This window comes from Pyrgilauda ruficollis, unplaced genomic scaffold (genome assembly GCF_017590135.1).
Source record: "Pyrgilauda ruficollis isolate IOZ18807 unplaced genomic scaffold, ASM1759013v1 scaffold142, whole genome shotgun sequence".
Taxonomy (NCBI): Eukaryota; Metazoa; Chordata; class Aves; order Passeriformes; family Passeridae; genus Pyrgilauda; species Pyrgilauda ruficollis.
Window position 1 is genome coordinate 188365 of NW_024512766.1, and position 13286 is coordinate 201650.

The 13286-nt window shown below is 41.2% G+C and overlaps 1 protein-coding gene across 1 annotated transcript in view; it reads left to right on the forward strand.

Annotated features, from left to right (window-relative positions):
* Positions 1 to 13286, forward strand: part of VWF (von Willebrand factor) — a 119407-nt gene that overhangs the window by 40079 nt on the left and 66042 nt on the right. The window contains exons 16-19 of the mRNA XM_041460362.1: positions 322 to 562; positions 1367 to 1461; positions 3115 to 3275; positions 10330 to 10433. Coding sequence (XP_041316296.1) covers positions 322 to 562; positions 1367 to 1461; positions 3115 to 3275; positions 10330 to 10433 — 601 coding nt within the window. The remainder of the gene's footprint in view (positions 1 to 321; positions 563 to 1366; positions 1462 to 3114; positions 3276 to 10329; positions 10434 to 13286) is intronic.

Below are 13286 nucleotides of genomic sequence, written 5' to 3' on the forward strand. Positions count from 1 at the left end.
GTGATCCAGATAATAACAGAGGTTAGAGCTTGCGTTTCATGTTCTGGGCAAAATTCTGTGGCTAGATTTCCATCACAGTGCAGGGTAGTCCAGTCCTGACATCTATTGGGAATTTCCTTTAGTAAGGTTTTGTTTGTGTGTATATATAAAAAGTGCCTTAGGCTACACCAGTGCTGCAGTTAAGGAGGGATAGTGTAACACTCCATTGATGAGTAAATTGAGCAAAAACCTTTTAATCCCAAGCTTCTCAGTCTGTTTTAGGCAGCTATTCCTTTAGCTGGATTTGGATCAAATGCTCTTCTCCCTCATGTGTTTCACCAGCAATGACCTGTCCTGAAGGCCAGGTGTACCAGCAGTGTGGGACACCATGCAACCAGACGTGCCAGTCCTTGTCCTACCCAGAGGAGGACTGTGAGCAGCTGTGCCTGGAGGGGTGCTATTGTCCCCCTGGGCACTACCTGGATGAGCACGAGCAGTGTGTGCCCAAGTCCCAGTGCTCCTGTTACTATGATGGGGAGATCTTCCAGCCAGAGGATGTCTTCTCGGATCATTACTCCATGTGGTAAGTGCACTATTCGTAACCCTTCCCTACACACCCTCACTCCAGTTTTTGGAGGGCTTGAGTTGTTAACTGGGTCAGTTCCTGTGCATCCACTGAAACTAGTTAAAGAAAAGGCAAGATTTTACCTCCAAGAAGTCTAATGGTAAGTTTTGCTATTGTATCTCTCTCTGATTAATTTCAAATACCACCTTACTCAGAATTACTCAGTATTAAGCCCTGTCCTATGAACAGTTCCTGCCAGTTTGAAATGGAGCTTAATTACTGACAATAGCTACTTTGTGGGCTTTTAAAATGTCGCTTTAATGTACTGTGCTACACTTCTTAACTGTTAAAACCTAATTACCTCTTGTCAAAGATGCAAGTATTAAAAAGCATTTCTAATTGTTAAATTGAGTAGCAGTACACTTGGAGTGGGAGTGCAATCTCTGGGCAGGTCCAGTTTTGGGAACAGTGTCTTCTTTTCCTCTCTACCACAAAAATCCCAAGTTTCAGGAACTAGGTAGTCCCTTACCTCTTTCCTCAGCAAAGCTGACTATTGTCTTGCTTAGCTTTATCCCTGTGCATCTGCACTGGATCCAACAGGTCAGGGCCAGCAGGCACTTGGGTTTCAATGCCACTGTATCCCGTCAACTCCTTTAAGGAAAGTTTGCCTTTAATGTTGGTGACACAATGGATGGAGAGAAATAGCTCAGCCCCACTGAGGTGTAGTTTTGTATTCTGACAAGTTCCCTGTTGACTAAAAATCAGTGTGAGTGAAAGCTGAATGCTGTTTCATTAAATATAAGCTCTGTTTGTTTTTCTTAGCTATTGTGAGAATGGATTTATGCACTGCAGTACAAACAGAGCTCCTGGTGCCTTCCTGGCTGATGTTTTTGCTGATGAGAGGCCATCTCCCAGAAGTTAGTATGCTTTAAAATATTAATATGTTATTTTGTTTTTTTCTCTTCAGTCTCTTGGTAGTGTAGATTGGAGAAGAAATTCCAGAGGTTGCAACAGTTATGATATTGTGAGATTTTTTTTTTTAATTTTTTTTTTTTTTTATGGGATAGAAACAAAAGTTGTGTGGGAGGGTGCAGGGCTCACTGAATCTCACCTCTCGAAATTTTAATTATAATTAGCCACTGCAGTCTCTCTTGAGACGAAAAGGTTAAAGGATCACCTATGCCAGTGATCTGAGGTTCCCAGTTGCTATTTGAGGATCACAAGACATCAGTAACTAATCAGTTTTATACCTTCTGCTTCTCACTAGTGGGATGCAAACTCTTTCTTGGTGTAAATGAGGCTTTTAGTGGCCTGAAGGTTACACTGCTGCCAGTTTTCCAGTGTGCCTTCCAGCCAGCAAGAATCACCATGAAACCTGGAGACTGACAGCTACCATGTTTCCCATCAGTGGACAGGTTTATCAAATATTTGACTGAAGGCTGTGAGAGGTGCATAGGAACACTTCTAGCATCTAACTGGGGTTTGCAGCATTGGAGAAAGGCCAGCAGTGCTCTGAGATCTTTTGGGGTTTCCCACTGATACATGGATGGAGCTTATGGGATTTTCATGGCATAAGAGGTTTGAGACTGCATGCGTCTCAGAGAGGACAGGGCTAGTGGGGCTTTGGGGAGGCCTGAGAATATCCAGGAGTTGGACTTCGTCATCTTTGTGGGTGCCTTCCAGCTCAGGATAACCTGTGATCCCTGTGGGAACACCAGTAGAGCCAAACACAGTATCTTCCATGGCACACTGACAAATGCACCTGTACATGGGGTCTGGAGGAAATTTCTGGTTGATATTTGCTAGTGCATTGGAGGCAAAGGGTAATTGTTTGTCCTTGCACCTTCTCAGGATAAACCAGCTTCTCGAGGAAAACACTGTCAATGCCTCTGTAGGTACAGGGCAGTGACCTACTTAATGTTGCTTGCTAGGACAGTGTCACTGGTTGGGTCACCTGTTCTTCAGGTGAAGCCTTCCAGGTGAATATCTCACCAAACTCTTCTCTTTATGCTCCTAAGACATACTTTTCCTGATAATAGGATGTCAAGACTTAAAAAACCTCAGAGAGACATATTGCTAGTACCACTTGAAATAGTATCCAGGAGTTTCTTGGGGCATTCTGATCTTCTGTCAGATCCTGAAATTTCAAAGAATTTTTATTGAAGCTCAGGGCACTGCTATTTACAGTCAACAATGTAGTTGTATTCAGTGTGGGAAATGTGTCTAAATACAATAATATAAGATGCTGTTGCTTCTCAGAATATCAGTTGTCTGCTAACTTTGTACAGTGCCAAGAGGTGTTTGCATAGCCCCAGTGGTCTGGAATTGCACTTTTATGCTTAGTGCAGCTTTTTTGCTTCAGTATTAAATACCTGCTTTCATGACAGCCTGACTGAGGTCACTACAGGGGAAGTAGGGGCTGTTTTCTTTGCCGTGTCGTGTATAGTGGTGTTGCTCCAGGCTATATTCTAAATTAATTTTCAAATCAAAGATCAACCTTTTAGAAAAATACTGTGCCAACAGTGTTTGTGTTCTAATTGCACTTTTTGTGAACTCATTTTTTTTTAAAGTAAAAAGGAGCTTGACATGCAGATTCCCCATGGAAAAAATTATCTGTCCTGCCAACAACCCAAGAGCAGAAGGAGTGGAATGTACCAAGACCTGCCAGAACTATGACTTGGAGTGTATCAGCCATGGCTGCATATCTGGATGCCTCTGTCCAAAAGGGATGGTAAGCAGCTTTCAATACAGCAGTGAGAAGCAGGTCCTCTTTGCTTTCTTGCCTTCATTCTCTGCTACCAACAGTCTTCTTGCAGCTTGGGAATAAGTTGTTGTGAAGTACTGACTGTCAAGTTGTGGCTGCCTTAAAGAACATGTACTAGCATTGAAGGTGAACTTCAGCTTGCAAAAATAATTATTAATCAAAATTCCAAAACCTGCCTTGAAGACCAGTTTGTCTTCCTTCAGCTCTGCTCCTAAACTCCTCCTCAGTCTTACTAAACTTTCTCAGCCAGAGAGACAGGAGTACACCATATTCAGGTTGATCATAGGGATGGAGCACCTCTCCTTTGAAGAAAGGCTGAGAGAATTGGGATTGTTAAGCCTGGAGAACAGAAAGCTTTGGGGGTGACCTCATTGTGGCCTTCTGATGCCTGAAGGGAGCCCACAGGAAAGATGGAGAGAGACTCTTGACAAGGGTCTGGAGTGACAGGACAAGGGGGAATTGCTTCACACTGACAGAGAGCAGGTTTAGATTGGGTGTGAGGTAAAAAGTCTTTATTTGTGAGGGTAGTGAGGCCCTGGCACAGGTAACCCAGAGAAGCTGTGGCTGCCCCATTCTTGGAAGTGTCCAAGGCCAGGTTGGATGGGGCTCTGAGCAAGCTGGGCTAGTGGAAGGTGTCCCTGCCCCTGGCAGGGGGTTGGAGCAAGATGATCTTTAAGGTCCCTTCCAACCCAACCTATTCTTGGGTTTCTCTGATCCAGCCATCCTTCCTGCTGACATTGGTTTCTCCTTGTCAAGTCTCCATCTCTCCAGCTGCCTTTCTGTGGGTTGTGCCAAACTGAAGGTTCCCTGTGAGAAAGAATGTGGGATTTGAAACTTGCTAAGAGGATGCCAGAGTATGTCTTGGAGTTGCAGGTGTTGTACTAAGCATACCTTTTTTTTTTTCCACTGAAAAGAGGCTTTCTGGGGTCCAGGGTTATATCCCACTGCAGCCCTCAAATTTAAGAATAAGTTTGTGTTTTCTGCCCCAAATTCCTTCAATTAGCTTATTAGAAAAACAGCTGTTCCCAAATTCTCATTATGTAGTAATTTTTAGCAATAATATAAACATATATTTTGAACTTGCTACTGTATTTTGCTGATAAACACACATTTATATAAATAGATTATACTCCAGAATAAAATTCCAGCTCTTGGAAAAAAGCTCAGGCTTGTGAAATGTCTTGGAGGTGAAAAAGAACAGAATCTGAAGTCACCCATAAATTTTCACTGATTTTAAAAACAGGTGTTGCTTCTTTTCACATTTCAGTCTGTAAATGCCTATCCTTTAAGTGAAAAATATTCCTAAATAGTAGTGAGATAAAAAAACTTAGAAAAGCTTCTCTACTTTCAAGTTCCCAGAGCTCCAGGATGAATAGGCTTCTTATTGCATCTAACATTCAGCTGATTTGGTAAAGGAACTTGAGATTTTTGGTTTCAGTTCTGGGACATGGTAATAGTGCACTTTTGACATAATTGTGGAAAACAAATTATGGTAATTACTCCACAGGAAAAAAAGCCCAACCCCCATAGTAATTAACCTTCATATTTGGTACAGTATTTCATATTCTTTTTCAGTAAGTTAAAACAAACAATTGTTTCATAAAATTGTTGCCAAGAGAGCACTCTTGGGTCTTTTGGAACTGGAGACTCCAGCTGACTTTGCAGTAATGTGAAACACACCCCTGAGTTCAACAAGGTGGTTTGTCAGGTTTTGAATTGAAGAATCAGTCTCACTATTTTTTTTTTCTTTTTAAAAGTAAAATAAATTCTCTGTCCACTAGATGACAGTATAGTTTAATCTTCACTAAACTCAGCCTGGAATTACTTGTTCTCATTGGTTTCCCTTGTGGCAGAGAATAAAAATCATGAGCTGCACCCGCCACAATGGGAGAAGCCCATGTAGAGAAATGATCTTGTAACCACTGCCATGCAATGTCAGGATCAAGCCCAGTCCCCATTCAGCTGTGTCCTGTTTGCCCTGGCTTTGACTCCTGGCTCCACAGGAGCTGCCAGCTTGTTCTCAAAGAGCAGTTTCCTTCTCCATACCCAATGGGATGAGGTTTGGGAGAGCCATTTTTTATTTCTGTGCTCTGCAATGAGGCTTTGTGCTCCCCCACTAGAGAAGGATTTGGATGGTGACCAGGATCTCCTTTCCATCCTGTCCTTTTCTAACACAGAGACTCTGGGAGCAAAGAGACAAAGCTCTTCAAAGTCAAAGTCTGTGTTTTACAGGCTTGTACAACAGAGATGAGCAATAAAGGGACTGGAGAAAGGAATTACCATTTTACTTGTCAGTCTCCTGTACTGGTGTTCTGTAATCCTGCCTAATTTACATGCACTCACAGAGGTGAGCTGCTGTTTGCAGGAAGGTCTGTGGGAAGTAACAGATTACTCAACGTGTGTTCCCATAAATATTTGCCCATGTTATTATGCTGGAAGAAATTGTGCCTTCTTACTGAAGGTTTTTCTTTTCTTTTGTAATACAGTAGCATATGAAAGTTATCAATGCTCACAAATAACTTATTAACTTGAAGACAAAACCCAATTTCTTTTAACTTCTTCCAAACTTTCAACTTTTGACTTTCTTTCAATTTCTTTCAAAAATAAGTTTTCTGGTTTGTCTTGACTTAGTATTTTACATTGTTTTGATTTCTAGCAAATAAAAATGTTCAGTATGTCGTAAAAATAATTCTTTTGTCTTTGATCATCAGGAAGGTGGGAAATTCTGCATACTTTTGCACAGCAGAAAAGGAAATCATAACATATGTGCAGAAGTGTGGGGAAAAATATGCTTTTGCAGATTAGTTTACTGCAGTTCAGCTTTTCCCATTGGAAAAGCTGATTTAATATTTATTAAATATTAATAAATATTTTAATTGAGTGTTAACCACCTTTCTTGGGAAAGAGAGGAACAGAACAATCACAGAGCACAAAATCCAGACACTCCAAAAGGAGAAAATTACTTTCTTTCTATTCCCAACAAGTAACCAAAAATTAAGGTTTAAATTTTAAATGAAATATTTTATTGCATTCTGACTGCTGAAATAAAACTACTTCTAAAACTTTCAAACATTAGTGGAAAAGGGGAAAAAAACCTACAAATCCTAAACATCTTAACCAGGAAAGTTTGAAAGGCTTTTTTTTTTTTTTTTTTTTTCTGTTTTCAACTGAAATTTACCTGACTATTTTGATTTCTCTGTTGGATATTTTTTAGTGTGGGCCCATCCTATATTACAGTGTCTTCATGAGGAGATGGGCTTGTCAAATAAACATCAGAGACATGCAGCTAACATAAGAAAGAGAAGTCAAGTGTAAACCAGCACATTTTGATCTTCTGGCATGTTGTTAACTTATCTTTGTTTGCACAGTAAGGGTGAGAGGCTGTTTTAGTTAAAACAAAAATTTATGAAAGAAATTCTTCCCTGTGAGGGTGCTGAGACCCTGGCACAGGTTGCCCAGAGAAGCGGCGGCTGCTCCATCCCTGGAAGTGTCCAAGGCCAGGTTGGATGGGGCTCAGAGCAACCTGGGATAGTGGAAGGTGTCCCTGCTGATCGAACTGGGTGATCTTTAAGGTCCCTTCTTCCCCAAACCGATTTCTTATTCTAAAGTCTATTAGCTATTGGGTTCTAATCTGACCCACTTCCTTTATTTAATCCCATGCTTCTTCATACATTTGGCCGACTTTCCACTGAAATCCACGCATGTGTTGAGGAGGAACAGAGCAATGTCTGCGCTTCCCTTGACAGAGGGATACTCATCAAATTGTGTTGACTAAGAGAGTTAAAAGTTTAGGTTCATTGAGTTGGATTTTAGGACCATAGGATCTCCTCACTTGGAAGGGACCCACAAGGATCATCTAGCCCAACTCCTGGCCCTGCACAGACACCCCAGCAACCCTACCCTGTGCCTGAGAGCATTGTCCAAACACTCCTGGATCTCTGGCAGCCTTGGGCACGTGACCATTCCCTGGGTAGCCTGTTCAGTGCCCCACCACCCTCTGGGGGAAGAAAATTTCCTAAACTCCAACCTAACCCTTCCCTGACATGGCTCCAGCCATTCCCTGGGTCCTGTCCCTGGTCACACAGAGCAGAGATCACAGCCTGCCCCTCCTCTTCCTCTTGTGAGGAATCTGCAGAACTGCTGTGAGCTCTGGCCTCAGTCTCCTCCAGCTCAATAAACCAAGTGCCCTCAGCCACTCCTCATGTGACTTCCCCTCCAGACCCTTCACCATCTTTGTAGCCTCCTTTGGACACCCTCTAACAGCTTTAGGTTCTTATATTGTGGTGCCCAAAGTTGCTCCCAGGACTCAAGATGAGGCCGCACCAGTGCAGAGCGGAGCAGAACAATCACTTCCTTTGACTGTGGGTAAGAAGAATCTTAAAGGTTCTGAAACCTGTAATATTGTCCTTCCTTTTGCAACATCTTTCAAGGTTTAACAATTAATAAGAGCAAGGAAATTACAGATATTTCTGTTTGATCCCCAAGTAATGGGAAAGCTGTTAGTCAACCACTTGTAGTCCCATGGATGCAGAGTGTCATCCCAAGGGCAGTAAATGGTGCAAACAGCTGTTGTTTTCATTACAAACCTCTGTCTTTTTGTGTAGTTGCCTCCCCAGTGCTGTTGCCTCCTGTCATCTCAAGCACTCAGGACTGCTAAATTTCCTGTACTAACTGCAGTATATTGATGGATTGAAAGACTTCCAGAGAAAATCCAGCTGCTTGTGAATAGACTATTTTGATTTCTCTGTTGGATATTTTTTAGTGTGGGCCCATCCTATATTACAGTGTCTTCATGAGGAGATGGGCTTGTCAAATAAACATCAGAGACATGCAGCTAACATAAGAAAGAGAAGTCAAGTGTAAACCAGCACATTTTGATCTTCTGGCATGTTGTTAACTTATCTTTGTTTGCACAGTAAGGGTGAGAGGCTGTTTTAGTTAAAACAAAAATTTATGAAAGAAATTCTTCCCTGTGAGGGTGCTGAGACCCTGGCACAGGTTTGGATTGAAAGACTTCCAGAGAAAATCCAGCTGCTTGTGAATAGTGCTCCTGGCCTTGTACTGTAGTACCACATGGTCCTTGTAGTGCAGCATGGCAGCAGGCTGCCAGATGTGCCCCAGATTTTGGATGGAGTGTTAATAGGGCCAATAGATTGTGTGTTACTGTTAACAAAATCATAATTAATTGAGTTTTGCAGAAAAAAAATGATCATTCTTCTGGTCAAAGTCCACTTTAGGTTTTTGTGTCCTGCTTGCTGAATCCCACCCACCCACTCTGTCAGTGTTAAAGACAAGGTGCTCTTCCCTCTATTGGTGGTTTTATGGTTGCTGTGCTGGTTGTGATAAAAATGCTAATACCAGTCTGTACCAGTTTTTAGGGAGCAAGGAGAAGAGGTTCTGATTCTCTTTTTACTAACCAGATGTCTAATCCCTAGTTTTGTATCCAGAGGCAAACCCTCAAGTGTATTGTGCACTGTGTTGCTGAATACTCTGCAAAAATTCAGAAACGTAACCACGAATGTGAGGTCATATTCCTGCTTTTCTCCTAAATACCACCAGGAAGGAAGGAAAGAAGGTATTAAACTCTTCTTTCTGGTCTTCTCTGGACTTTCTCATCATCCTTTGTAAAGGTGAAGGCAGAGCTACAGCTCCATTATCTAGGAAAAGCATTTCTTTGTTTCCATCGTGCTTCTATCGAAGTGATTTTATTTGGCATAATGCAGCTCTCCATAAGCCACAGAGCGCGTGGAGCTGTGTATGAAGGATGGGTCTCTGCCCTGTGAAATCTTTTTTTGTGGGTTGTTCCATGTGGCAGTTCTAGGTCCCCATAGGAAAAGGGAAAGCTGTTCTTTATTAACCTGGCGTTCAGACTACATTGATCTCATTGGTCCATATTCAATGGTAAAAAAGTAAGTATTTTAATGATTTTGCAGAAAGAGTTTAAAGTGAGAAGGTGATATTTTGTGACTTTTGAATGAGAAGAAAGGGAAGGGCTCTCCATTGAGGTATTCCATGAAACAAGAGCCAAACCTATCCTGGCTTTGCCAGAACTGCTATTGAGTGAAAAGTCAGCATAGCCAGCTTTGGTTATGTTTGATTTTCTAAAACTGGGGGTCTTAAAAATGGAAATTAATCACGGAAAAAGAAAACAGAAAATGAATGGAAAAACTGAATAGTCTAAAGGCATTGCTTGTTTTTCTTTGGCTGTAGGTGTTTTTTGTTTTTTTTTTTTTTTTTTTTTTGGGTTTTTTTTTTTTTTTTTTTTTTTTTTTGAAGTGGGACAAATGATTTTTTTGTTATACAAAGAGAAAACTCAGATCAGAAGGGTGAAAATGAAAATTTGGATAGAAGATAATGTCCTATTTCCTAGCAACAGAATCTGTTGCAGAGAGAGCAGAATAATACCTCAAGTGGACTGGTATTTATCCTGCTTTCCAGGAAATAAATGGGGGTTTGAAAGAAAATGAGTGATTACTGCAATTTTCAGAGGAGAGTTGATAGAGGGTTGGCTTTGTTAAGGGACTGTTGTCTGTGACAACAGAACCTGCATTTGCACGTGGGTGATCAGGCACTGTGGCTTCTGGTCTCCTTGATGCTCCTATTTCCATTTTTGGTACATCTGGGCCCTTTGTCTGCTTTTCTAGTAGGCCCTTTTCCAGTTTGTTGTGTGTGAGAAGCTATTCACCTGCTCTCCATACTCTGGTTAGCCTGATTCACTGCATCCTGGATTTTCCCATTGTACCATTCTTCTGTAATGTCAACTATTCTCCCAGTAGCTTGAGATGGTGGGAGCAAGCTGTGATTTATGTACCTACAGCTCTATTCATGTTAATTGCTAAAAGTATTAGTAGTACTTCACCTTTCTCACCTTGGATAGCCTTCATCCTTTCTTTTATTCCTTTTAACCTTTCTTTTATTTTCCATCCACACGTTCTGTGCTTGCTCCTGGCTGCTTGCTCGCCCTTGCCCATGGCCACCTCCCAGCAGCCCCAGGTGGTGACAAACTGTGTGTTCTGCTTAGGTACGGCATGAAAACAAGTGTGTTGCTCCTGAGAGGTGCCCGTGCTTCCACAATGGAAGAGAATATTCCAAGGGAGAAACAGTGACTAAGGACTGCAACACCTGGTGAGCCACTGGAAGGATGTTTTTTTCTCTTTAGGGGGTCTGCTGTGTTTCTGGTAACACCAAATATTGTTTACTTAACAGATCTCTTTTAGAGAAAGCCAGTTTTTGCAGCATATTAATTGCACAGACAGCACATTCCCTTTGCATGTTGCATAAAGATCCAGTAAAATTCCTTGCAATGCCTGGCAACCTCTACCTTGTGCCCTACAAATAGTTGTGTGTCTGTGCAACTCCTCTGTAGGCACGAGATAGTGGATTTTGCAACACAAGATAACAATTTAGGACCTATATGCTTTGGGGTGGGAGGAATGGAGCCTGGGCTTTGTCACTAAGCTTTGCTGTTGTGTTTCCCTTTTTGTTGGCTGAGGCCCATCAAATCAGCCCTTTCCAGCCAGAAGGGGTGTGATGCACCAGCTGCAATATGATAGGAGCTCTTCAGGGAAATGATAAAGAATTAGAAAGAGACAGGGTCAACCTCTTATATCTCAAAAGAGTGCTCTATCCATTGATATATTAAAAAAGATGAAAATAGATGGAAAACTGTTACTTTCTTAGAAGAAAAGAGTGAGTGCTCCATGTCTTCCACCATTATCCTGCTTGGCTGCGAGAAGAGGATTTATAGGTTCAAAGGGGAATTCTGGGCTGCTCAATTTGCATGGAGGGAAGCCCTCAGCACAGCCTTTGGTAAAGTACAGTGGGCCACTTTTGGCTTCTCCTGCACAGCACATTGGCTGCACTGGAGGTGCTTTATTTCCATGTGTGTGGTGGGGGGGAATGGTGGCTCTTTTCCTTCAGAGCTCCAAGAGTCCAGGGTGTAGGACATTCAGCCACCAGCACTGTGAAAATCCTGGGGGTTTTTTGAACTCAGACTTAACAATCTGTTATGCATTCTACCATAAATGTTCCTGCCCAGCTCTGTAGCAACCCCAGGAGCAATGTTTGTCATCCTCTGTATGACTGGCTGGAGTTGGGTCAGAGAATCAACACCACTGGAGAGTCCAATGCTTGATTTTTTGTTTGGTACGCTGCTCTTTGACTAACAGAAATTTTAAGTTTTGCATTTTTTAACTAGTGGGACCACTCCTAACTAGCTTGAGTTACCTTGGATGAAGGTTTTGTATGGAAATATTCATCTCCTAGTGTTTTGTTTAATTTCTTTCCTTTGCAGCTACATCTAACATTGTGAATCCATGTACTGTAATTAAAGCTGGGGAAAATAGGTTTGAAAGAGAAAAAGATGGAATAAAAATTGATTTGTCTAGGTACATATTCTATAATGTGCTTATATTGCATTTAAGTAAAAGTGACTCAGCTGAAAAGCAGACACAGTGAAAATTTTATTGAAACAAGAGGAGTACAGCGTGAAACTCCTCAGTGTTAAAAAGTTTGCAAGATTCCTCACAATAACCATGATCAGCCTTTTTATTGTCAATTATTCATATAGTCTTTGATCTTAAGTAATCATAACCATGTTGCTTCATTGATGTAACTGTCCATAATTCTGGTAATACCATTGTAAATTATATTTCCTCAAATACATAGAATTTCCTTCAATACTAGGGTCGAGGAAATGCTAGAAATCAGGCTTTTTCGTCTTGATAAAAAGCTCTTCCTCAAATTTTAGGTGTTTTTCATGAATGTGGAAGTAAAGTGGGAGATAAGGTCCCTTCAAAAATGTCACTAGGGCTTTTTTGCACTATGTGACTTTGAAAAGTTTCTTGGTAGTTCTCAGCAAATATCAAGTCAAATGTCTTTTAGAAAGTGATATAGGAAATTACTATTGCTTTGAGAATTAATAAGAATTGAGAGTCTGCATTTTGGAGGTCGAGATCTTCTTTTTCTTTTGTTTTTGCTTTCTGTACTGCTGTTGCAGGAGTTTTCATTCTCACTTGTTCTTAGCCAGATGTGAACACCTGCAAAGGCAATATGTGAGTCAGAGGTGTCAGATTTGGCGTTTACATCTGACTTGACATATGGGAGACCCTAATTCATGAACAGCGGAATGTCTCCAAGTCTAAGCCAGTGGCAAACCTTCTGTTATGCAATGTATTGGGAATTCATTGGGAACTCAATGAAAATTTTGGAGTCACACTTGTGCAACAGCGCACTGGAGAAATTTGCTAATCTGAATTTAACCGCTCCACGTCCCTTATAATCTGTCCATGCGCGTATTTACAAAATCTTGCTCTTGTCTAACTGTTAGCAGAGGAGAGGGAGCAAGAGGTTTCATGTTACTGAAGTTTCATTCTTTGAAGAAAATATCTTGCCCAGTATTTATTATGATGTGAAATGTTACCAAGATTAAATAATCTCTATGCTCAGGTTAAGGAATTATTACAGAAGTCAGTTCAGTGCTCAGTTTTTCCTTCAGGTAGCAATTTGATCTTGGGAAAGTACTTCAGGTTTTTTATCCCTGAGATTTTATGTCTGTAAAGTATGGATAGAATTCCTCTTTCCCTGCCCTCACAGAGCTTGGTTAGAAAATTCCTGGGGCAGTGATGATGTCCATCTACATTCATGGAGCATTTAGTGGATGAATGTTTTGCCATCCTCCAGCAATATATTGCTTATTAATTATTAAATTATTATTATTGGATATGGTGTCAAATGGTATTCTAACTCTCCACCGATTTTGAGTTTTACTTTATTTGCTCATTCTTTTGCTAGTTAGCAAATCAATTTATTTCACTAATCAAAAGTGATGTCAAGGGAGAGTTCCCCTTTCATATTGCAGCTTCTGTAGCAAGGCTGTGCTCCTCCAGGATACTTCTGGAGAAGAGCAAGGGTGGTGGATGCTCTGTTTTGCTGAAAGGATACCTTGAGCAGAGCAGCATATCCTAAATAAAATTCTAG